General features: G+C 41.3%; 2 protein-coding genes and 2 long non-coding RNA genes across 9 annotated transcripts in view; 2 read left to right on the top strand and 2 right to left on the bottom strand.

The window, feature by feature from the left end:
* The window catches only part of LOC136430100 (uncharacterized), a 19,194-nt gene extending 7,894 nt beyond the window's left edge, over positions 1–11,300 (top strand). For both annotated transcript variants that reach the window (XM_066420400.1, XM_066420401.1), the window contains 17 exons: positions 295–417; positions 897–1,031; positions 1,600–1,716; positions 1,915–2,063; positions 2,208–2,325; positions 2,723–2,873; positions 3,251–3,470; positions 3,960–4,584; positions 5,075–5,286; positions 6,607–6,721; positions 6,884–7,029; positions 7,586–7,770; positions 8,146–8,266; positions 8,745–8,927; positions 9,316–9,337; positions 9,790–9,915; positions 10,223–11,300. In XM_066420400.1, the coding sequence (XP_066276497.1) occupies positions 295–417; positions 897–1,031; positions 1,600–1,716; positions 1,915–2,063; positions 2,208–2,325; positions 2,723–2,873; positions 3,251–3,470; positions 3,960–4,584; positions 5,075–5,286; positions 6,607–6,721; positions 6,884–7,029; positions 7,586–7,770; positions 8,146–8,266; positions 8,745–8,927; positions 9,316–9,337; positions 9,790–9,915; positions 10,223–10,350 (2,876 nt within the window). In that variant the 3' untranslated portion in view covers positions 10,351–11,300. The remainder of the gene's footprint in view (positions 1–294; positions 418–896; positions 1,032–1,599; positions 1,717–1,914; positions 2,064–2,207; positions 2,326–2,722; positions 2,874–3,250; positions 3,471–3,959; positions 4,585–5,074; positions 5,287–6,606; positions 6,722–6,883; positions 7,030–7,585; positions 7,771–8,145; positions 8,267–8,744; positions 8,928–9,315; positions 9,338–9,789; positions 9,916–10,222) is intronic.
* LOC136430101 (very long chain fatty acid elongase 4-like) lies at positions 11,299–24,068 on the bottom strand. 5 transcript variants are annotated; one of them, XM_066420403.1, is made up of 10 exons: positions 23,841–24,068; positions 18,380–18,446; positions 17,532–17,719; positions 16,942–17,025; positions 16,651–16,707; positions 16,030–16,144; positions 15,391–15,518; positions 14,998–15,141; positions 14,321–14,387; positions 12,842–12,953 (listed from the first exon to the last, which is right to left on the bottom strand). In XM_066420403.1, exons 1-9 carry the CDS (start codon positions 23,961–23,963, stop codon positions 14,364–14,366), a joined length of 930 nt encoding a protein of 309 aa, XP_066276500.1. In that variant the 5' UTR covers positions 23,964–24,068; the 3' UTR covers positions 12,842–12,953; positions 14,321–14,363. The 5 variants fall into 5 exon arrangements, with proteins under 5 accessions (XP_066276499.1, XP_066276502.1, XP_066276503.1 ...); XM_066420404.1 differs by having other exon boundaries at positions 12,843–12,953; positions 14,338–14,387; XM_066420402.1 differs by lacking the exon at positions 14,321–14,387 and having other exon boundaries at positions 11,299–12,953; positions 23,841–24,065.
* LOC136430103 (uncharacterized) lies at positions 19,331–21,388 on the top strand. The gene is made up of 2 exons (XR_010754844.1): positions 19,331–19,584; positions 20,222–21,388. It is a non-coding gene; the product is annotated as an uncharacterized lncRNA (long non-coding RNA).
* LOC136430104 (uncharacterized) lies at positions 20,757–22,596 on the bottom strand. The gene is made up of 2 exons (XR_010754845.1): positions 22,342–22,596; positions 20,757–21,805 (listed from the first exon to the last, which is right to left on the bottom strand). It is a non-coding gene; the product is annotated as an uncharacterized lncRNA (long non-coding RNA).

Here is a 24,068-nt window from a genome sequence, read left to right as displayed (position 1 = left end):
TGCAGTAACTTGAACCTGTAAATACACCACATAGCGTCTGTCTTCCCTGTCACGACCAGTGGAAGAAAACCTCCCCAGTGAGCTTAGCTAGTTCATTTTCACTTTCCTTGTCCATTCCGTAGTGGAGTATGGTCCCTTTGTTTGAATGGTGATTCAGTAATTCTAATGGTAGTTTCTTAAAGTTTTTTTCCAAATATTCGTCGAGCCTCGGATACACGTCAAAGCACCAGGGAACAATAAAATGAACGTCAGCCTTCACTTCGTTTGGTCATGTGTTCTTGTATTTTCATGTAGACGTAAACGAGTGTACATCTGGTTCTAACGGGGGATGCGACCACCTGTGTTCCAACACGGCAGGTAGCTACAGGTGCAGCTGTAACACCGGGTACTACCTGTCTGGTCAGCACAGCTGTGCAGGTGGGTACAGGAGTCCACAACTTTGTCTAAAAGCCTGCATAGGAGCTCATAGCTCATGAACTGCAAGTTAAAGGTGCACGATATTTGTTAAGTCCTGTTTGTTTTGAAACCTGGAACTTGGCGTTTGCAGGAATTGCTTCGGTTCTTGCTGCCTTATTACTAGCACAGGTATTACGATATACAGATGATCACTGCCTTTTGGAATGGGGATATACGTATAAGCCCACTCGTAGATTCGAGTACGCATGTGCAGTGTCAAAGGTGAAGGCCCCTGAGACGTAAACAAAACCCGACCATGTTGAGACGAGAACTGTTTACAAGCTAGGGATCTTCACCTTTGACACTGCACGTGCGTACTCGAATCTACGAGTGGGCTTATATACGAACTGTAAAGTACCGATGATGATGCATAACATAGAATGTGAGCTGGGAGTTTAAAAATCAGAGCATTAACCATTATGATTTCTGTTTGACACTAGCCTGTGACAGTATTGCCGACTGCGAGGTGCTGGAGTGTACAGGGCCAGGTGACTCCACGTGCAGCAGGTGTCAGTACGACCGGGGAGGAGACGCCCTGGGCTACCTGCTGGCAGCCGACGGCACGTCCTGCACACGTGAGTGTTCTGTGCCTGCTTGTGGTATTTTATGGACATCACGTCCATCTAGTCAGGACATGAAACGGGGACTCCCAGTAGTAACTTAAGTAGTGGAAAGTAGTAAGTAGAACAAGTAGTAAGTAGCACAAGTAGTAAGTAGTACAGGTAGTAAGTAGTATAAGTAGTAAGTAGTACAAGTAATCAGTAGTACAAGAAGTAAGTAGTACAAGTACTAAGTAGTACAAGTAGTATATTAAAGAGTACACGTTCGGAAAGAAAGCGAATGTTCTGCTTCCGTACAGTTTCCGTAGGATTCGTAGTCTTGGAATGAAAAACTTTAAATCTGAAAGCAGACCACGGGAGTCTAGTGTGGTTAACTTAAAGTAGGATGGAAATTCACGTTGTGACATTTTTGTTGTAAATGTAAATGTTATGTAAATGTAAATGTAAATGTAAATGTAAATGTAAATGTAAATGTAAATGTAAATGTAAATGTAAATGTTAATGTAAATGTAAATGTAATGTAAATGTCATGTAAATGTAAATGCAGATTTGTTGTAAATATTTTGTCACGCTGTCCAATCAGAGCTGTGCTCCTGGCGGCCGGACAGTCTGTTCTGTTACCCTGGCAACTGTGGCTCCAACAACCTACCGTCATCTTGCACATGCGCACCTGAATTCAATGGAACAAACTGTTTATCAAGTACGTTCATCAAAATTCCTACTTTACAGGCATAGTGGTTTTAGATGTGTACAGTTTAGCGTCAAATTTTGCAAATTGAATCAATTTATCGAACGTGTTCAATGCGTTCTTTCTCTCTGTTTATTTTAACGTTCTAAAGACTTTGTGACCCATAAAGCGATGATGGTTGGGAAAATGATTAAGCTAAAATTTCCGCAGTACAAGTCCCGCCTGAGATGACCTACTGTGCAGGAATGTTGATGGGTGCAGCAGGCGATGTTTCTGAGGCACCATGTACGGACGTTACAACAGCGCCCTCTACCGTCTGGACTAACCTCCAAGAGGAAGCAACCACAATGCAGTTAGAGGTGTGGTTGATTTGGATACTTATGTCTATAAAAATATGCACCATAGACGAAAATCACTGTTCTCAGTTATTCAAACCTTCAGAATATACCGTCAAACTTGATGACAACACATCACGTGGCCGTTTTCCCTCTCGTCATGATTAGGTCAACTGGGAGACTGCGTTTGAAGAGCCGTCGCCTTCTGATTGGCCAGAGCCTTATTACGTGGATGACAGGAAAATCGGGATGACGGAGGCGTCCACAGACTGGTGGTTGGAAAGAGGTACTCAGCAAGTTCTCTATATCTTACAGTTCGTTGCCACTATTCGTACTGTCAACACGAATACTATTCATCAACTAGTTTGTAGCTTTACTGTGAAATTTGAATGCTTTTCCGTTGTCTCTACATTCAAAAACTGTCCTGAAGAGTAACTTGTGTCGGTTCCTGTCTTAGCCAGACCTCCACCGATGTGAACACCACGACAATCAGTTGCAGACTGACTCTGGTAGTTTTTACGTTACCCGAATTTACATGTATTGGATCATTTTATAGTTCAGGCATGGTCTTTAAACAAACCACTGTGAACATCATTCGTCTTATGATGCGCAAAAGATAGATGAAATTTTATCATTTATTTGTGTGACAATTCACCTCTACGAGTTTTTTTTTCACAATCTAGGGACAGGTGGGATTCTGAACGGCTCCCTGACATGTCAATCATATGAGGATGGCAGCACAAGTCACGTGGTCAGTCAGGACAGCCCGGCTCTATCAACTCACAACTGCACCAGAAGTCACGTGATTTCTGCCACACCTCAACATGGGGACAGGTCAGAAAACCTGCGTTTACTTTGGAACTATGTTATATCTATATATGCGTTGCTTCATTCCTTCAAAACAGAATGCTCTAATGTTGGGCTACTAAAAGTTAAAAAGGGACTTTACCAGTTTGAAGGTAAACCTATTCACAGGTGTGTATCCCTAGTTATCAACGCATGATACAAACATATTCCCCACACCACGTCTAGTCAGGTAAAGTCAAAACCGTTGATGAAGGTTAGACATCCAGGCAACAAGATACGCCCAAAACAGCTACTCAAGCAACTGGATAAAAGTATCAAAATTGTATCCAGTTGCTTGAGTAACTGTTTTTTTGGCGAAAATTCAAAACCGTATACAAATTCGAGTTTACCTTTTTGTGATACAGGCTGTATTTTACTGCCAAGTCGAGAAATGGTGGATACGCGAAGATCAGGAACTATGACGGTTCCTCCGGCTACACCGTGGACCCTCCCGTGTACTACTCGGGCCAGGAGGTCTCGCGGACCGCCCACTTCACCTTCGACTTCGTCCCACCGTACCACTGCTCTGTACAGGGCAACTGTACGGACAACATGCTCGACAGGGGGCCAGCCATAACTAGAAACGTAGGTGGCATCTTTGGAACTTGTCGTTACTATCTTTGTGGCGAAAGCTTGGGATATGAACGTGGAGTATGATTCATAATTAACAAACTGAGAAAGTCAGCAACAACAGGATGAACTTTGCTCTGTGACAGGCTGGTCATGTCTAAGCCATGATCTTTAAATTTTGTCTAAATGATTGACGATTTGGACAGAAAAAAACTTTCGTTACATGCTATAAAGCTTTGCCAGATTAACTTAACTTAACTTAACTTAACTTAACTTAACTTAACTTAACTTAACTTAACTTAACTTAACTTAACTTAACTTAACTTAACTTAACTTAACTTAACTTAACTTAACTTAACTTAACTTAACAACTAAATAGCTTCAGCGAATGATAGTGGACATGAATAATACCGATGAATCTGAACATCATGGTCATCCAATATTACCGGTACCACCCCCTCACACATAGAAAGAGTGAACTTACAGGTACCTGTTTTGTTCCAGGGTACAATTCGCCTGCGCTGGTCCGGCTGGCAGGACGACGACTCCGGTATTCGGGCGTACACGTACGAGATAGCCCGGCTGCAGCCGTGTGGGGACGGTCTGGGGATGGCGGGGCAGGAGTGTCAACAACAGGAGAGCGCGTTACGTCCGAACCAGACCGACGAGCTGTGTGCGCTCAGTCTCAACGGCACCGACAACGGGACAAACAGTGCCAATAACATCACAGGACAGAATATGACAACTGAAGGTAACATCATGTGGGGAAACTGTACTGCTGCAGAAGGCAATGGCACAGAACCAAAGCTAAACGGCACCCAAGGGGAGAATGCCACGGCTAGTACACCGCAGGTAAACAAGAGACGAATCAGAGAGGCTGCTGTAGTGAACGGAAACGGTACATCAAACATCACAGTACAAGGAGAAAACGCCAACGGTACAACAGGGTCTAATGGAACGGTCACAAACGGTGGTGACAATTCGACGGCCGGTGTAAATTCGTCTGTGGACGGTCGGAACGTCACAAATGGCGGGAACGTGACAGACGTAGACGAGGACGTAGTGAATCCGCTAAACGGAAGTGTTGGAGCCGACACCGAGCAGGTGGACGTCACTATCACCGAGCCAGGTATGTACAACCAAATCCTCTCCGTTTTATTTATAATGTTAGCTTGATGATGTCGGTCTTAGTAGATTAATCGGACGGATGGCGACGGCAACTCTGTGGTACCCGAACTCTGGAAACAATGAGAAGGGCAAGAGACAAGAAAATGTAGCAAGTTGTAAGTTAGCAACTGGTCACATACATGTACGTCGTGCGATCGTTGTAGGGCATTCTTAGTCGTGCATGTGTTCTGCAAAATTCAGCTGCCGTTACGGAAAAGGCTGCCTTAGATCCTTGCCGGCTGCGGTTGGTTCTGTCACAGCCTGCTTGAAAATTCTACGCGGCAACAAAATCGTACGACGACCTAACGTTACGTCTACGTCGAATGTGACCGCGCCCTTATCATTATGTCATTCTGGCCAAGAAAAAATGGACTACATCTTCAATGGTATTGTAGTGGGTTTCAAAGAACACCTTCATTCTCGACATATTGTTTGTTTCACCATGGTTATAGGTGTGTACTCTGTGACTCTCACCGTGGAAGACAGCACGGGTCCGGGTGTTGGTAACGTCATCACGGCGCGAAGGTTTCTGCTCTTCGACGACAACAGCACGGTGGAGACAGACACATCCGGGAGCTTCCCTCTCCTCGTGACGTCAGCAGCTAACGACACAGGTTGGCTGTGGCAAACGAACTTACATGACGATAACAACAATGACACGAAGGTGACGCAATTTTCTACATAATTTGACGTGCACCCCCCCCACACACACAAAGAGGTTCTGTTATTCAGTTAAGTTCAGTTTGCAACAATATATATTTGGAATCAAAGCTGATCAAACAATGATCAAATCTGTGCGCCCTGTATCCGTCCCATATTTCAACACTGGTCCTCGTTACACCTGCGCTCTTCTCACTCGTTTCCGTCTCGGTACTTTCAGTTTAAACTTCAATTTGTACACTCGCAACCTAGCTACCAGTCCTGCTTGTACCTGTGGCCATCCTTGTGAAAGTATTTCTCATTATTTCTTGTACTGCCCAAACTACACTCATTACCGTTCCTTATTCTTCAGCAATTTAGAAAATCTGGTAGGTTCAGTCACAAACCTCAATGATCTCTCGGATAATGTTCTAATCAAATTATTGCTTAAAGGCTCACCCTTCCTTTCGAATTCAAACAATGCCAAACTCTTACAGCATGTCCAACTGTTCATTAAAGAAACCAAAAGATTGGAGTAGCCAACCCCCCAACCTACCAGTCTTGTAGTACCTGTCCACCTATTTATCTGTTTAATGATTTCAATTTTCTTACATTTCAAGGTTTCTGTCATGTAGTTTATTTGAGATTATTTGTTACTCTTATGCTTTGCATGTCCGCACCTGTTTTTTTTTCATTTTCAGTATTTGTAATATTTGTTTTGTACTTCTATACTGTATTCTGTCGATGACGACACGAAAATAAGCTGTAAGCTTGAGTCTGTCGTCATCATGTCATGTATTTAAATGTTGCAATAAAAAAAGAAAAAAAGAAAAAAAGAATCAAAGCTGAACTGAATTTGCCAACAGAAATAAAATTGGCAAATGCAGTTTAACTTTGATTTATAATGACTTCTACCAACACAGATGAACTTTTAAGTGAATATATATTTGGAATACGTAGTACTATTCCGTTCATGTCTGTCCTAATAACTTGTTTTTCAAAAATAATTTACCTTCTTTTGTGATTAACCTTTTATTCACCGTGCACTTTCTTAATAAGATGCAATTTATTGAAAAGAAACATATGTTTTAGATCGATGTTAAAATATGTATTCATAATGACATGATGTACATGTGAATAATTATCGATTTTGTCTGACCGTTACCTCTTCCCTCGCGATCTCAATGAAAGTGGCATGCATGCCGACAAGAGCAACAAGCAAAAACATAATGACTTTACTACTAACTACTCTATTTTTGTGTGCAAACATAATGTTACAAGGAAACATATCCTTGACGTTGAAATTTATTATTTTCTCACTTCGTTGCTCCTTACCATGCATCAGTTCCAGTTGACATGGTCTGGTCACTTCTTCAACGAGTTACATCGTGACAACAACTTCCTCGGCGCTATCGTGGCACACCCGAATAACATCTCAGCGGAGTATGAGGAAACATCAGGTAAGTAGAAAAATAGATACCTGTTTCATGTCTGTATGCAGACCTTGTCTTTACTCATTAAAAGGGTGGATAGATCGTATATTACAGTTACTACAGAGGAAGCCACTTGTACGGAGGTTTGACGTATATGGGATTATTGATTACAGTTCTGATTGTTTCCAGGGCAACCCCCGATCACCAGGTCACGTGAGGCGATCCCGCACGTGAATGGGATCTTGCTGTTTCAGACGGCCTGGGACGTGGATCACCAGGGAGGGGGGAGTCTCACTCACCCGTCCGGGGACTGGGACAACGTCACCGACGTCATGGTAACTTCCGTTATGATGCCATGTACACCGGTATTTGCTTTTCCATGAAAGATGAAAGAATCTGACGTTGCGGTAGTGTAATGGCAGGGTGTTTGGCTCAGAACCCAGAGGTCCTGGGTTCGAATCTCCTGACATGCTCCGTTGGCGTTGTTCTCTTGGGAAAAGTACTTGAAACGAATTTCCCCACTCTTCACTCAGGTGAAAATGAGTACCTAAGCTTTGGTTAGGGACGTCCCTCGGATAGGATGTTAAATGGAAGTCCCGTGTTTGAGAAGAGCCACACCTCGAGTACGTAAAAGAACCCACTACACATACAGAAAATAGTAGGGATCCTTCAGGGTGTGTCACTGTGCGTGGATCAAATAAATCTGTCAGGATATGCAGCTTGTACTCCAGTGCAAACCTGGTGTGTTACGCCATGAGGCGGTTTACCAGGTATGTGATAAAAACAAATCATTCACAATGGCACAGTCAGTTTGAGTTCCCTTGAAAAACAATAATGTTTTCGTTCTTTACCCGCCATACATCACATGCATTAATCCAATGTATTTTACAGGTAGAGGGACAAGATTTTGAGATCCTGCGTGAAGACGGCGACACAGTTCGCTTCTGGGTTCGCGCCATTGACGTCATGGGTGACGTCGCCGAAGATGACGTCACCATCCACATCGACTCGTCCCCACCTGCTTTGGGAAACGTCACCTTTTCAGTGAACTGGACTGACAAGATAGACTTCCTCAAGTGAGACAGTTACTCATGATGTTTTAGAACAAAATTCATGACGTATCCTAGCATCCCAAATGCTTCCAATAAACGAACACGTCAAGCTTTGACGATCCTTTCCGTATCTTGGCATTGTCGTTTCATCCTTCGTCTCAACAAGGACAACAAGTCTCAACGCATGGTTGGACTTCTGTCTCACTCCTTGTACTTTTATTTTACTTTTATTTTACTTTTATCTAAAAATCAATGTTTTTCAATAGCAAACACACATGATACACAATGTATATCATGGTTCAACATATCGTTGTTTTTTTATAAAGACTGTACAACTCAAAACCAAAGTAAAACGTAAGAATGATTCAGATACTAAGTTTTTTTGTTTTTTTGCTTCAGAGTTCATGCTCAAGCACACGACCTGCACAGCGGACTTCTCGACGTGTACTGGAGGCTGCAGGACACGATCACACCTCTCCTGATACACGGAGAAGGACGGATGATGTTTCAAACCGCAGAAGTAAGTCAACGTTATATATAATTCATATACTCTATAACGTTATGACATCATAGAGTGATAAAGTCTCTCCCAACAAGTATGTCTGGGATCATCATGTGCCTTAGCGACCTTACCATGTCTGGTTTAGGCATTCAAATACATTTACTATCTTATGAAGATACCAGTAAAAGTTCTTTGAAAGTTTGAATAATTTCGAAGCAATGGATGGAAAGGAATATGCCATACGCTCGTTACACCAGGAGTGAGAATGGCCCCAGTCAACTAACTAGGATGACACTCAGGATAGGAAAGGGAGATCGTAACTTTTCCTGACTGCCCAAACTTTCTGAAGGATGACGTTCAATCATCTGCTCACGCTCGCATAGGGATGAGAAGCTGTCAAAACACCACAAATCTTCCCTCTCAGCATCTGCTTGAATATCGATACTTCATATTTGAATATTGATACTTTGTATTTCTTTTATGAAACCCCCACTAGGAGTGTGAACCATCGCAGTGTTACTGCATCCCCAAGGACAGCGACTGTTTCTTTTGGGAGTACACAATAGACATCGACGTCAGGGAGATGAACCTGTCAGTCAACTTTCTCGCCGATGAAGTGTACTACGTCACCCTGACTGTGACTAACAACGCTATGCTGCGGACTACAGATGAACGACAGGTAGGAAATCTGTAGTCACTTTGAACTCTTTATAGAAAACTGACCCTCACTGCTGAATTAGAATTTAACCTGAGAGCAGACCTGAAACCAATGTTATACCTGTCTTACAAAAATAGAACTTGTTTGTTATGAAAAATTTAAATATGTGACATTGCAAAATACTACTTATATGCACCAGGGAGGTTAACAAATATCTTTAACCTCCTTGCATGCACATTGAAAGATACATTTTCTGTCACTACTCAAAAAGCAGAGAAAAGACACATTTCAAGTTATGTGACTGTTTCGACATATTATCCAGTTGCTTGAGTAACTATTTTTGGCGTATTTTACTACTTGGATGTCTAACCTTCATCAACACATTTCAAGTTATGCTGTTCCTTTGCAGGTTATTGTGGACAAGCTACCAGGTACGTGACATCTTATCTTTCTACATGCTTGGGTGCCTGATTTGGAAAGTCGTTGAACACGCTTATTTAGAAGCATGGTTTTTACTTATAAACACAAAAGACAAACCTGTAGATTTGTTGTTCAAGTAGTTTAAACAAAAGGCAATGACGGTGGAAGGGTAAGGATAAGCTAAAACTTCACCCACAGTGTGGTGATTTCTTTCTGCTATATAACATCTACTAACATAATATAATTTCACCATGGTACATAATTCTGCCACCTTGAAGAGATACGTCCAAACAGATCTCCAACCCAACGTCCCCCATTATGATGCACCCCTGTATATCTAAACTGTGTATATATGGGGTTGCTGCACTAGAGATCTCTCAAACCCACTGTTTTTTAAAGTGGCAGATCTATGTAACCCGACGGATTAATGTTAATGGGGCTTAATTGTTTTATTGTCTTGTAGGCGACGATGACGTTATGTGGTTACTGATGGTCGGTGGGTTATCCGTGTTCGGTGTGCTGGTTCTGTTAGTAGTATGTCTGCTGGTGGCCAAACGGGTCATCAAACGGAAGGTGGTTCCTACTACAGGTGACTACTGCTCTTGTATACACTGTCTGTTCTTGTACATATGCATGTGTGTGTGTCTATGACTCTATGTATGTGTTTGTGTGTATGCGTGTGTTAGTGCACGTTTTTGTGTATGTTACATGCAGTACAGAAAACTGGGTTTTTGCTTCAATGTGAAAACGTAAATACACAACTTTTGTGTGATACACAACAATATTTCCTGAGTACAATGTTCTAATGACTGATTATCATATTTCTCGCAAGGTAATTCCATGCTACATACATTTGTACTGATAAAGAAAGTGTAATATTCCTTGTCCATGTCCAGCACCTAGCAAACAGAAGTACCAGTCTGCACCCACCCCACAGCTAGAGCCCAACAAGAACTTCTGCAACCCAAGTAAAGTCATTCTTCCATTCAAGGAGCCAACTGATAGGATGACCACCATGTTGTGACTTCAGGGTTCTAGCCAGGATTATATTGTAGTATAATGGTAATCAGGAGGTAGCAAAGATACCAATCTGGGGGATGGAGTGAAAGGGGGTCCTTCCACAGTGAGATTTTTTTAACATGTCAGGTAAAAAGTTGGAATTATATTAGGGTACTTAATTCTTTTTAGACCACATGAAAGTAGTTCTTTTTTTTCAGTTTGGAGGATCATATCAATATTTTTCACATTATTAGACAAGTACATTGTTGCAAAGTACCATTACACAATAAGAATAAGTGTAATAGCGTGGTTGCCCATTACACTAAAATGCACTAGCTATAGAACCCTGGACTGAATACTGTACATGTACACTCTAAATGTTATCAAGGGTCTTGCACTACAGTACTTTGTCACAATAAGTTCAAGATCACTAGCCTCGCAGAAACTTAAGTCTACAACTTACAAGCCTGAGTATGATTATAATCATGTATTTTTGAGGACTTTAACAAGGTGGAGAGATTGTTGGTATTCATAGGAAAGTGTAAAAAATGTAAAAGGTTTTAATCGAGATTGCTACTTGTAAATACACCAACCTACCTCTGGATTTCTTCTAAGCATTATGTTCCACAAACTAGTCAGAAAATCTATAGAATCTGATGGAAGAATACCTATGTTTTCATATGGATATAAAATATCAATACACTGTATACAGAAGAATGATTGTACATGGAACATGCAGAGATAGCATATTCGAATAGACTAGAGGATCAAATATACTTATCATTTGGGGAGTGACAGAAGGGAAGTAGAACTGCATGTTTCATGTTCGGCAGAAGGAATGGCATGAAGATTACAAGTATGTTGATTCTTGCCCTCAGTTCAGTTTGTCTAGAACATCATTCAAATGATGTTTCCCTGTGTATGGGTCAGGATTTTTTTCACCATGAAACAACACATTAAAAGAAACACAAAGTCCTTTTGAAATCAATTAATTGAATACATGTACTGTACGTATTTACAAACTCTTCAAAAATAGAAAACAAAAATTCACAATTTTGTTCCCTTGACAACCACCACATTGAAAGATCTATGCTGCTTTGACCTCTACTAGCAAACACACAACACTCGTACTAGCTCTTATAAGCTGTTAGTTTACAAGCCAGTCTAAAACCTGCAGAGCTTACATTACGTTTGACAAACAGCAATCAACCAGAAATTTCATTTTCAAAGACATGTTGGAAAATTATGAGAAAAAGCTGAAACTTGGCCACCAATTCTGTATGACATATTGTTCAAAAACATGCTTGACAGTAATACATGTATTTGCATCAATTTGTGTCCTTTGACAACAAAATTGTAGATGGGAATGGCACATCAGGCTACATATGAGGTCTGTGTGGGAACCAACATGGCACATGTATTGGGCACCACATTTGCAATTTTTCAACATTTCTAGGCAGCAGAGACTTTAACATGTCACCCTGTTGAATGGTCGCTGTAATTCCTGGCCTAATGTACATGTAATGGAATTTCTACTTAATACTAGGAACTGGGTACACATTACTGGAAGTACCTGAGTTTGACAACATCTTTGTCATTGATCTCTATGAATGACTGCTTTGTCTGATTAGCCATATCTTAAGTACATGTACCAAGAAAACCAGCACTGCAAACAAATCACCATTAACAGTATAATAACAATATAAGACTGCTAACTTACATTTCATAAAGGGTACAACATAATGTAGGAAACCCGATGCACAGATTGTATACGGCACCAACAAGCAAAATACATTTATCAATTGTAAAGTGATAGAAACACACTATATGTCACAATGGAAATAAATCACGCAAATCATGAACCCAAATTTAAAAACTACTTGGAATAAGACACTAGCCCTTGGTACACCTTTAGTATATACACATTTCCATCTATGCCATCTACAATTTTTGCGATCTGACCAAAACATGGCCATGAAGGTATAGAATATTCTATTCAAACACAAAGACAAGTAGGACATCTACAAAGTCTAAAGATTAAATATGGAAAGAAAAACAGACGTAAAATACTAAAGACACAATCATGGTTTTTAGACATGCGAAATCAGTGGTGCTTAGATCTCTGTATGGACAGTGTTCAGACTAAAAAATATTGACTAATGCTAAAAAACTTGTTAAAACACAGTTCTGCTAATGTACAATTCTGATGTGGGTGGTGCTGCACCTATCACTGAGTATCAGGCATCTAAACAGAAAATCACACATAGCTTCTCATTCTTCCACATATTCATCATAAATATAATCTACTTTCTGCAAAGCTGGAATGCTTTGAGACAACAGCGGAATTTTGTATGAAGTTGAATAGACAATGTAGTATGTAATTGGGAAAGAAAAGAGGAGACTTTATGGTAAGTATCAAAGACACATCAATCAATTATACGAAATCACGTTGGTTTGATATTTTGCACTGATAGCTGCCTACATCATTTGAAGTTGTTGGTAGAGTGGTCCGCGTTATTGTGCGTACGTGCCTGGTTGGGTGGACCGTCGTCGCAGGTTGTAGCGCGTCTGTTCAGGCCTGGCCGCCGCCGGTACCTCTGATCGTCGTCCTCGTTTCTTCTTCTCATCCTGGAGAAACAGCGGGACAAGATGTCCGAAAGGTTATGGATGGATTCTCTTCTACCATAATCAAATACTGGATACTACTACTACATAGCTCTACTGTGTGCACATGTCGCCTTCACCCTGAGTTTTTTTACGCAATTTATCTTATTGAAATAATTTGTTAATCAGGTCATTGGCCCTTGACTTTTCCTGTGCTGCTGTGGCGTGGTCACTTCTGCATTTGGTGCATTTCCCTGCGGTGTGATTTGTTCAGTTAACAAATACCCCTAACCGGTACATATATGGGACCCACATAGAGACTCTGTAATGTGCCATCCATTAACATATATGGGTCCTGCAGGACAAGGGTTAACATTGTTTTAAATGGTTTCTAATACACATACCCTTTTCAAATACATTTTGTCATACATTTGTTGCAGAATATTTCTTTTAACGTCTTCTTCTTTTGCTTTACTCTTCAATGACAAGGTACAAAATGTAACTGCATCAGTATTTCCTGTCTAATTTTCCTGACTAATTTTCCGTCATTGAAAGTATGGGTTATGAAAATAGCCAAGAGAATGTCTCGATTTCATGACTTCTTACATATTATTTCTTAGAATGGAGAGTCACCAAGAGAAGCTGCATAAGAGGAAAGTTCAATAGTAATATTAATATTTCTTGTCACCATTCCTTGTCATTTATTGCCTGCTACATTGTTTTTAAGCAGCTACTGCATTGCTCTGTTGCAATGCACTTGCCAATGTAAACCTAGCTTGTGGAATATCACAATTTGTCACACTTGGGGAAAGAGTTGTATGTGTGCGCCAAAAATAATTACTCAAGTTGTATGTGTGGCCCAATAATAGGGTCGATTTGAACAGTGCATGCAACATGCACACTTATTCTATGGGTGATGGTGGACTAATAATTCCTGTCTTTGGAATGAATGTCAAATATTCCTTTGAGGTTCACATGGACAAGTGCACAAAGCCTTTAAAATTATGCACGGATACGCGCATTATACCCATTGCATCTGTGCCTGTGTTGAGAGGAGCAAACAATGGCAGTAATGAACAGGTCCCTGCACTGGAAAACTACCAAAGGTTGGGAGATTGTTGTAGACTCTTGGCAGATAGTGACAAGGTGTTTTCAGTCAGCAAATGTTTATTATCGACAGTTCCCAAAGCATATTGGCAATACAAATGTATCATCCACAAATGTTATTTTGGAGTTAAGTGAAGTTCTTGCACCTTGGTTAGAATTGTGTACTAAATGTAATGGCAACTGTCCTCTTCCTGTGCAGGAAGAATTCATGCAGTGCAAAATCTAAAGCCAACCCAACATGCACCAGCGCTTGCAAAAAGTTGTGCTAAAAATCAACCAACTACCAGTTGAATAGATGTACTTTGGTAGCTGTGGCCATGGTTGCATTCAGTTCTTTTTCTGTTTCCTTTTCTGTGAGCATAGGAGAAAACAAAAAACAAAAGAACAGAAAAACAACACATGATTTACAGAATGATATGAACCAGACAAAACAACAAGGAAACTCCTGTCTATAGCTACCAAAGGAGGGAATTTTCCATTCATGTCAAAAGCTGAATTCGAACAACTCGAAGTGCAAACATTTTACGAGTCACGAAGCGCGCTGAGAGTGTCTTAAACAGGCAATCTAACATGACAAAACATTCAGGATAATTACAGTTAAGGGCTTTCTTCTAGGCAAACGACAAATTAGTACTACATGTACATGTATTCTCCACTGAATGTCTGATAGGTTTACAAGAATTACATTTGTATAATGCCATGTGCTTCACTAAGCTGATTAAAACTACTGATATGGAGCATGGCACTTAAATCATAGCACATTAACTGCTTTTAGGATCCTTTCTGCATTTGAATTTTCTCATCAACTTACTACTGGTCACATATCCTTTAAAACTGCTGTTTGTCTGGCATGTTTTGTAAGATGTAGAGTCACTTTACTTGAAGGACAGCAAATCACTACAGTAAAAACTCCAAAGCTCAGAAGCACAAGCAAAACAAAAGGTGCAAGCGAAGCACTCACCACGTATGTCTCGTTGTAGAAGTTGCCAAAGAGGAGAATGTGGGAGATTCCGTACAGGATCAGCGCCGCGCTGTACTCGTTGGGGAAGCCACAAGACACGTAGATCGCCACGGAGGTGTGAACGATGATGGCCAGAAACTGGATCTGGACGAGAAGCGGGGTGTGATACAATATTAATGTACATTGCAACTGTGGTATCCGTATCTATATAGCCGGTGTAACTGCCATTAGGTGTAACACACCAGCTTTGCAGGCATGCGTCGCGGAAGCTGCTGGTTATATTACACCGAACGGTCTGTTACACCTAGTCTTTGCATATCTGACTGCAACCGTTCTCCAAAGCTACCCTGGTGAGAACCCTGAGTACCACACTTTCCGCGTGCTGAGTCTTACCAGTTGCAGGGTGGTGAGGTAACGTTTCCACCACAGGTAGGGGTGCAGTCTTGGCCCAACAGCGGCCAGCAGGTAGTACATGTACATCGCCACGTGGATGAAGGAGTTCAGGGTGGCCGAGAAGTACGCTGACGGAACAACAGTAATGGTCAAAGGTGAAAACATAAAAGAATAGAACAGTTGAAATAATTTTTCTTGATAACTTCTCCTTAACTTAAGACAATGTGTTTCACATTTTACTGTTGTCCCAGCATGAAACAAGATACAAAAACTGGACGTTTTGCTGCAGTGCCCTGGAAAACCGCCAGGAGGCCCAAAATCCACTGTGAGCTTCGTCTTCAAAAGACCTTTACACAGACCAAATATTATAACAATCTATCTAGAGCTTCTTATGTTATTGCTGCCCAAAATATCCAGCAACACAAACAGACACACCAAAAATTCATTTTCACTGAGGTAAAAAAGGTGCCCAAAATATCTGGAAAAACAAACAGACACACCAAAAACTAATTTTCACTGAGGTAAAAAATTGAGGTACACAAATCAGTCAAACAACATACATGGTTACGATTATATTACAGTTATCTAACAGTGTTTGCTCTTACTGGATATCTGATTCAAGGAGATTAAAAAAATTACATTCTCCTCCAGGGATCCAGCGGACTCCTATGAACCACAACATGGGCATGGTGGCATGGTGATACACATGCAGGAATGACACTTGGCCGGTCTTCTTACGCAGGATGAACACCACCTAGTGTACACATCCACACAAAATAGTGTCCATGTTTTAGTGATGATAACAGTTAAGAACCTATGACGGACAAGTGAACATCATCAGCAGTTTAGAACTGGCTCCATTGGTGCAACTCGGTCGTTTTGTATAAAGCACATATGGAGAATAAGCCAGTGTAACTGTGTTATGTTGCGTTGTTCTTTTACGAACAGATCATCACATTTACCTGGACAACGACAAAAAGTTCCTAGTAAACCCCTCTCTCTCAAAAAGGCAAACAAAACAAAGCTGGATTATTATACATGTCGCTGCAGGGCATGTATTATTTAAATTTACCATTTTTAGGAATAAACAAGTACACTTCAAATTGAGAAGAGAAAACTGAGCCACTTTTCTATTGAGTATCATATCTGGTAGCTTATTTTTTATTTCTAAAATGTCTCAGGCACCCTTTCCTAACACCTTAAAGAGGGTAAAATGTGGAAAGAACCTCTGTTGAAATCATTCAGCTGTGTAGTACTTACCGTGTCCAACAGCTCCACAAGCTTGGAGAGGAAGAACAGGTAACATGCCCAGGCCAGCTGGAAATTAAAAACAACCATTTTGTACATGTGACATGTGCATTCTACACCCAACTCTCAATGTTAACACCTTACCATCCGTGCTTCCATCTTACACTTTTTAATTTCATCACCAAAAATGTAGCTAGTTGAAGGTGTAAGGTTTGTAATTCTTTAATCATCATCTACAGTTAGCCTAGGTTAAGGGCATCAAACTGTTCATATTCTGATTTGAATACAATGGCTCCTCCCTACCCTGGTGGCGGTCTGCTCCTGACTGTAGTCCACAGGTTGACATACTAGGCTGAACCCAGAGTTCATGAAGGTGGTCATCAGGAACTGTAGGGATTACAAGGTAGCAACTACATATGGTAAAGCTATTAAACACTTTCTTACAGTTTTACCTGAAGAAAATGTTTGCCCCTCCCCTTAAGTTCCTTACCCATGCCACCTAAATGATGTGTCTATGAGTATGAGTATGACAAGTAAATTTGACTGATTTTAATCTTTATACTGTAACAAAAATACAACTGTAAAACAAATCTTTAGATATTTCAATCTGAACTCTGGATGTAATGTAAATGCAGAAATGTTCGAGGTGGTTTTGAGTTCGCGGTGAACTCTTAACCGCAAACTCAAAACCACCGGGAAAAGCCGTTCATTGTGTGACATTGTTTCAAACGCAAACTCAACACAAACTGTGAACACTCTACTTTCTCCTTACCGTGAAATTAAAGCCCCACAAACATTTCTGCATTATCAGTATCTAATACTGCAACAGCATCGAAAATGGTTCAACAAGAGAAATTCTCAAGGGGTTACTCATCATGACATGTGCATTGTACCTCGTAAAAGATGTACCCATTCCAAGCCACGAGGACACCGTTGTACGGTGTCATGAACCAGCGAAGGTCGAAAGGCTTTCTCTTGGCCATGAACTTGGGGCCCTGCCACACGAACAGGAGGTAGAGCAGCACCAGGCCATAGGAGAGTAGGGGCGAACTGATAAACGGCAAGTCTTTGGTCCTTGGGTCTGGAAAATAGTGCAAAAGTGTCACAGTATAATACATCATGTATATTTTAACTGATGATCCAAAAAAGGTACTGGTGTTACTAGTATTGTTATGAAGAATACAGTGTGCATCAGTGAGAATTGTTTCTGATTCTGTTGTTGAAATTAAATAAATGGCCGATAGAGCCAGAGCTTGCAGAAATCCTCATGTTGAAGAGGTCGCTGCTGGCTAGGATGTTGCTGTCAATCAATTTTGGTTGTTCAGGAGAGGGTCAATGCCCCATTGGGACTGAAAAAAAGTGGTTGCTGGTTGGGGAAGACAGGTGGTTGCTTGGGAGAGGGTCTTGACTGTGTAAAAATGGATGGGACTGTTTCAATGTGTCCTTTGAAGGCAGGTGGTTGCCTGCACCAGGTGGTTGCTCGACCAGGTTTGACTGTATATTCAAACAGAATTGCTGTATGATTTGTATAGACTAGCCGTTCAGTGTAATATAAGCAGCTGCTGCCACGCTGCATGCCTGCGTGCCTTTGTATGATTTAAACTTTTCATTAAGGCCATAGTAAAATATCTTATAAGTTATATACATGCCCTGATGTACCTTTCTTTAAAAAAATAATAAGGATATTTGTAACACATCATGAGGTTATTATTATCTACTACAGTGAGAAAAGCCTACTCACCTGAAGTAGACTCTGCCCACTCGTGGAATGCTGTAAGCCTTTCTGCTATGGCTGCCATGATGACTTCCTGTTATACATAGAAAATGAGTTAAAGACACAACACTGGAGAAAGAACACAAAACCAAATGATTATAATTCTCTTTGATACAATATATAGAAAGGTACTAGTAGTAATAACTGGTATTTCATTTAAATACATAAACATTCTTATACTGTATCCAGGCAGTGCTAATAGCTTAAAGAAAACTGTTACAAAATAATATTGAAATGTGTGCAATTAAAAAGACCTCCTTTCCAGAAATGAAATAGGCTTGCAGACTGGATAGATTCTATTATAAGTAGCACTCAAGCACACAGTACATTATTTGGGCATTTGGGGGCGTGCATAAATAAGACAAAAGACAGTAATTTCAAGTGCCGTTGACACGTCATGAATCATAATTAGAGGGAACATTACTGAAGACTGTATGTAAAGCAGGTGTACATATACCCTACCTCTGGCAGACCGAAGTCCCTACATAATAGACCGATCCTGGCTGGCCATCAAAATAAGCGGTTCAACCAATATAAGACAGTGGCTACACCTGTCAAATTTTTGCATTCCTACGTATCTGTTTTGCGTTCCCACAGTCTTGATCGAAGTGGGCAGGGCAATGGGATTGGCCAATTAAATGTGCATGGTTGACATGACATGGCCACGTTTTTTTCATACCTCGAAACAGGCACAAGGCTTTTGCCCAAGGGCAGACTTGCTTTCACATATTGTCTGCTGACATGTTGGGCAAGTGTGCTTTAGTCTTTTTTTTTTTAGACAATATGGATCATGGGCTTATGTAGATACAGGATACAATTGCATGTAAGTGACACAGGTCTATGGTACCAGTCCATTGGGAATTCCTAGTCTACTCTCTCTTTGATCCATAGCTATACAAAATGGCTGTCCCCTGGGACACGGGGTATAACGTACGTCACGGGATGGCCAGACACATTCGGTGGTCGCAGAGATCTATCAGCCGCAACGCGCAGACACATTCGACGCGCCGCGGAAAAATCAGCCGTCCGCGCGGACCTATCAGCCGCAACGCGCAGACAAATTCGACGCCGCGCGGACCAATCAGCCGCTCGCGCGGAAAATTCAGCCGTGGGACAGCGCCACCAGGTGTCTCACTACTGCCTTCAGAGAGCGCTGGAAAAGCCGCGCCAAGGTAGGTCCTCCACAATTTCCTTCTCTAGTGTAATATAGAGACATCGACTGGTAATCTAACTAGGCCTATCAGGTGGCAGACTATCTTAGGGTCATCCGGAGCCAGAAATAATCGGCAGGTCTTCAAATTAAGTCGAGATATAGGGAGAACAGTTCTAAATCGGTGACACACCACATCGAAGCTATCAAGGTAAACAGTGGCCAATGCCGTATTTTGGGCCATTAGAAGCAAGGACATCGGCGGTACTGACGTCTTTTAGTGTGATTGAGTGTCCAGAACAACATATCTTACTCTGGAATTGGAGCTGGGAATTGATATAATATGCCCACAGAGCGAAAATATGTGATAGAAGTGATACCGCTATATAACGCCCCCCTCCCACATTTTCTAGTAAAGTTACGGCCCGTATCTTATACATGTAGTAGTAAAGTAAGCATTAACAGGCAATAGTGTCTTTGTCGCCTCGATTGAATTTGGCGATATGCGGGGAATACCTTCTGTCATTTTAAGGGATTATACTCATCTAAATGATTCAACGAACATCTCATACGTTTCTCGCAAGCTTGTTTATTATATTGCTAGTATTACTATTACCCAGGTATAATGTGTCACTGCAAATAACCCTGACATTTTTCAGAAATGCCTCGTCGACTCAGGTTGACACTATATCCGCGGAAAAGGTGTAGAAACAAAGCAACGGGCACCTGGAAAGCAAACACAGATTGCGAAGTTGAAGATGTATGGGTAACAGAAGATAACATTGGCATTGATGACAGCACTGCAGCAAGTCCCAGGCAGAAAGAAACACAACTCTCCTGGTCAACTCCTACTCGAGCTAGCGTCAAGGCCACTTTTTCTGGACTGTAGGCTTCTCTCCCTTTATACGAAAGGCACTAAGCAACGGAAATCATTCAATGTACAACTGGAATATTCAAATAACTCCATATTTGCAGTAGAAATCTATATTCATAGAGATATGTATTGAGTAGATTATTAATCAATTTTGGTACTATGCAGTATGTTTGAAATATCACATGATATTAGATGAAGACTATACTTTGTCATGTTGTTATATTTACAGATTTAAGTAATGGACCATCTCAGCGTTGCATCACTGTATTGACCATCTGTATTTCCTGAAATGTTAATCCAAAAATGACACACAAGATATAGGTATATATAAGTAAATTTATTCTGGTTGTTTACAAAATATATATTTGCTGAATTGCAATACCATGTTCTTGATCTTGTTATATATCACTTGGCAAATGACTATGTTGTAATCATATTGCATTGTAGCTTAATTCATTGCTATAGATTACAAATTAAAGTATTCTGATCGTTTATAAATATTGACTCTTGAAAAAAGAAGAACAAAGTCAAAACCAGTCAAATACCGAGTCTCGGCGCCGTCATTTTCCCAACACTACAGATGAAAATATGTCACTGTACAGGTGGATTATACATGAGGTATACCTTCTTGTGAAACAACAAATGTAATTAGATGAACCAGAATTACTGCATGATTACACACACGTTCTTCCTTTTTATGAAACCTGTGTTCACACTTGTAACACTGACAAACGTCTTTACTCTGGGATTGTCATGGGTTCTGTGATGATGCTTCAAGACTTCTTATCTTATGACTTAAAGGACTTTCCACATTTGTCACAAAAATCCCAATCTGAGTGCACTATCATGTGCTTCTTCACTTGAACCCTTTCTGACAAACTGGGCACTCCTTGGATGATTCAACGAAGTGATCCTGAAAGTCTCTAGCATAAATAAAGTCTTCATTGCACAACCCACACTAAATTGCTGGTCCTTTATCAGCCCCATGGTAGCGACGCTTGTGTTCATCTAGTGAACCACTGTTCGCTTAGCACTTGCCATGTGTACACAGACTGTACTGTAGTCCTGCGTGTGGGGGAGAAGACATCCTTTTCTACATCTTCAGCTGGCACAACCACACCAGGTAGGTCTTCGGACTCGTTGGACTCTTCCAAAGGCACTGAACCCTCACTGGATCCACTAGTGCTGGTGTTTGAACGGGATCCACTGGTGCTGTTACTTGAAGACCAGGTACCCTGTCCCTCCCCAAGGCATGGCTTGTCAGGTGGTTCTACATCTCCCTCCTGAAGGCTAGACTTGTAGGGTGGAACAGGTGAATTTAGATTTGTGGTCACATGCACAAACCTGTTCTTCTCATCAAACTCCATGGCTGAAATGCAAATTCCAAAAATGAATGCCTTTGCAATTGTCTGGATAAACATTGATGACTATGTATCTTCATTTAAATGACCACAAGAATATCGCTTCTTATGGCTTTAATACTGCTATAAGATATGTTAACATCGTTCTACACGTGGTGGTTCATACTGAAGGATTGGGGAGGGGGGGCGTTATATAGCGGTATCACTTTTACCACATATTTTCGCTCTGTGGGCATATTATATCAATTCCAGAGTAAGTTATGTTGTTCTGGACACCCAACCACACTAAAAGACGTCAATACCGCCGATGTCTTTGCTTCTAATGGCCCAAAATACGGCATTGGCCACTGTTTACCTTGATAGCTTCGATGTGGTGTGTCACCGATTTAGAACTGTTCTCCCTATATCTCGACTTAATTTGAAGACCTGCCGATTATTTCTGGCTCCGGATGACCCTAAGATAGTCTGCCACCTGATAGGCCTAGTTAGATTACCAGTCGATGTCTCTATATTACACTAGAGAAGGAAATTGTGGAGGACCTACCTTGGCGCGGCTTTTCCAGCGCTCTCTGAAGGCAGTAGTGAGACACCTGGTGGCGCTGTCCCACGGCTGAATTTTCCGCGCGAGCGGCTGATTGGTCCGCGCGGCGTCGAATTTGTCTGCGCGTTGCGGCTGATAGGTCCGCGCGGACGGCTGATTTTTCCGCGGCGCGTCGAATGTGTCTGCGCGTTGCGGCTGATAGATCTCTGCGACCACCGAATGTGTCTGGCCATCCCGTGACGTACGTTATACCCCGTGTGGGAGTCTGGAACTGCATGTGTATGTATTGTACCAAGTACATAACACAGCCAGGGGATTTCCTACTCCTAGATGTGAAATCGAAACATTTAGTATAATGAACTTTATCTTTATTGACGAAAGAACATGGATTTGGCACATGAATATGACAATGAACATTGCCAATATTCGGTCAAAATTTCCACATATTACAAGGATAAAAGGTCAAAATTTGCACAGCCTTGCAAGTTCTCCTATAATAGGACTGTTCCAAAAAATAGATGTGGAGGGGGGGTGGAAGAGGCTGGATTGAAGGGGGAGTAGGGTCCAACAAGCATCTGGATTGGAACTAGGGTAGGGTTTGGAGTATTTCTGGATTGGAACCAGAGTAGGGCTGTATATAGAATTTTTAACCTCCTTGGTTCTCCTGACCCTGACATCTTGTAATTGACAAGGACACTAATTACTGTATTATGCTTATCAAATATTGTCTTAACTCAAGGTAATTAGGCGAAGCCCCGCCCAGGAAAAAAAGGACAAGCAAAGTAACAAACATGCAACAGCATCAGATACTGAGATAGTGATAAACCTCTGTTGGATATCCAAGGTGGGAGGGGGGGGGGCATAGATTTGTGTTTTACCTGTATCATGATCGGGTGATTACTGGTTAGATTACCCTACTCTAGATTACACGACGTTTGTCTAGCCAGCGTACGGGGCTTATGTGACATGAAAAATTATTTTCAGTTGCTGGTTACACATTAGGCAAATGAGAATTCATTGCTGCTCATAATTTTATACAACAACATAATGGTCTGGTGTCTGTTATCACAGGCCAACTGACATTTTCTGGCACCTGTACTGAAAATGAATTACATCAGTGAATAGAGAAGATCCCACCGTCTTCACGTGTGTGTCTGAACGAGATGAAGTGAATCAGAAATGATTATGAACCTACCAAAAGTCACAAGCCGGTACAAGACTTCAACTTGGTCCCCAGATCGGTCCAAATTCGGGCGGGAAGAAACTCCCTCTCATTTGCATATGAAAGGAACACCGCCCGGAGCCATCGAACTTCAAATTCGAGAGAATGTCCCCACGTGACAAAATACACCAATCATGATATGGTTCACAACTGATCCTTTCCCTCCACCGATGTGAAACAGATTCTCATTGGTTGTATTCAATTCTGAGGTGACATCAATAGCCGACTCTGATTGGCTTATATTACAACCAATGAAAATGTGGATAAGAAAGTTAATTACCGATAACATGACTTGGTACACCGTCGTTGATTGGTTGTTAAGAAGCACATGCAGTAACCCGGCAAATAACCTACATAGACCGCCAGACCGGCTGCTCGAGATTACATGTAATTTTCTCGTCATTCCGCACAGGTAGGCCTTTAATTTTGTTCCTGGTTATGATGAAGTTGATAACTTGATAGTTCCTTCCCTTCCAGGCTACCGTGCTGTTGTGTATCCCGGGCAGTT

This window comes from Branchiostoma lanceolatum, chromosome 3 (assembly GCF_035083965.1).
Source record: "Branchiostoma lanceolatum isolate klBraLanc5 chromosome 3, klBraLanc5.hap2, whole genome shotgun sequence".
Taxonomy (NCBI): domain Eukaryota; kingdom Metazoa; phylum Chordata; class Leptocardii; order Amphioxiformes; family Branchiostomatidae; genus Branchiostoma; species Branchiostoma lanceolatum.
This window is presented reverse-complemented; position numbering and strand designations above follow the sequence as displayed.

What these genes read in the sequence shown, in the direction of transcription:
- LOC136430101 (XM_066420402.1), bottom strand. Translation starts at nt 23,963, where the DNA reads ATGACGAGAAAATTACATGTAATCTCGAGCAGCCGGTCTGGCGGTCTA. An exon ending in TTGTGGAGCTGTTGGACACG is followed by an intron (nt 16,145 to 16,650) that starts GTAAGTACTACA and finishes TGTGTACACTAG; the next exon opens with GTGGTGTTCATCCTGCGTAA. An exon ending in ACCTCACCACCCTGCAACTG is followed by an intron (nt 15,142 to 15,390) that starts GTAAGACTCAGC and finishes CTTCTCGTCCAG; the next exon opens with ATCCAGTTTCTGGCCATCAT.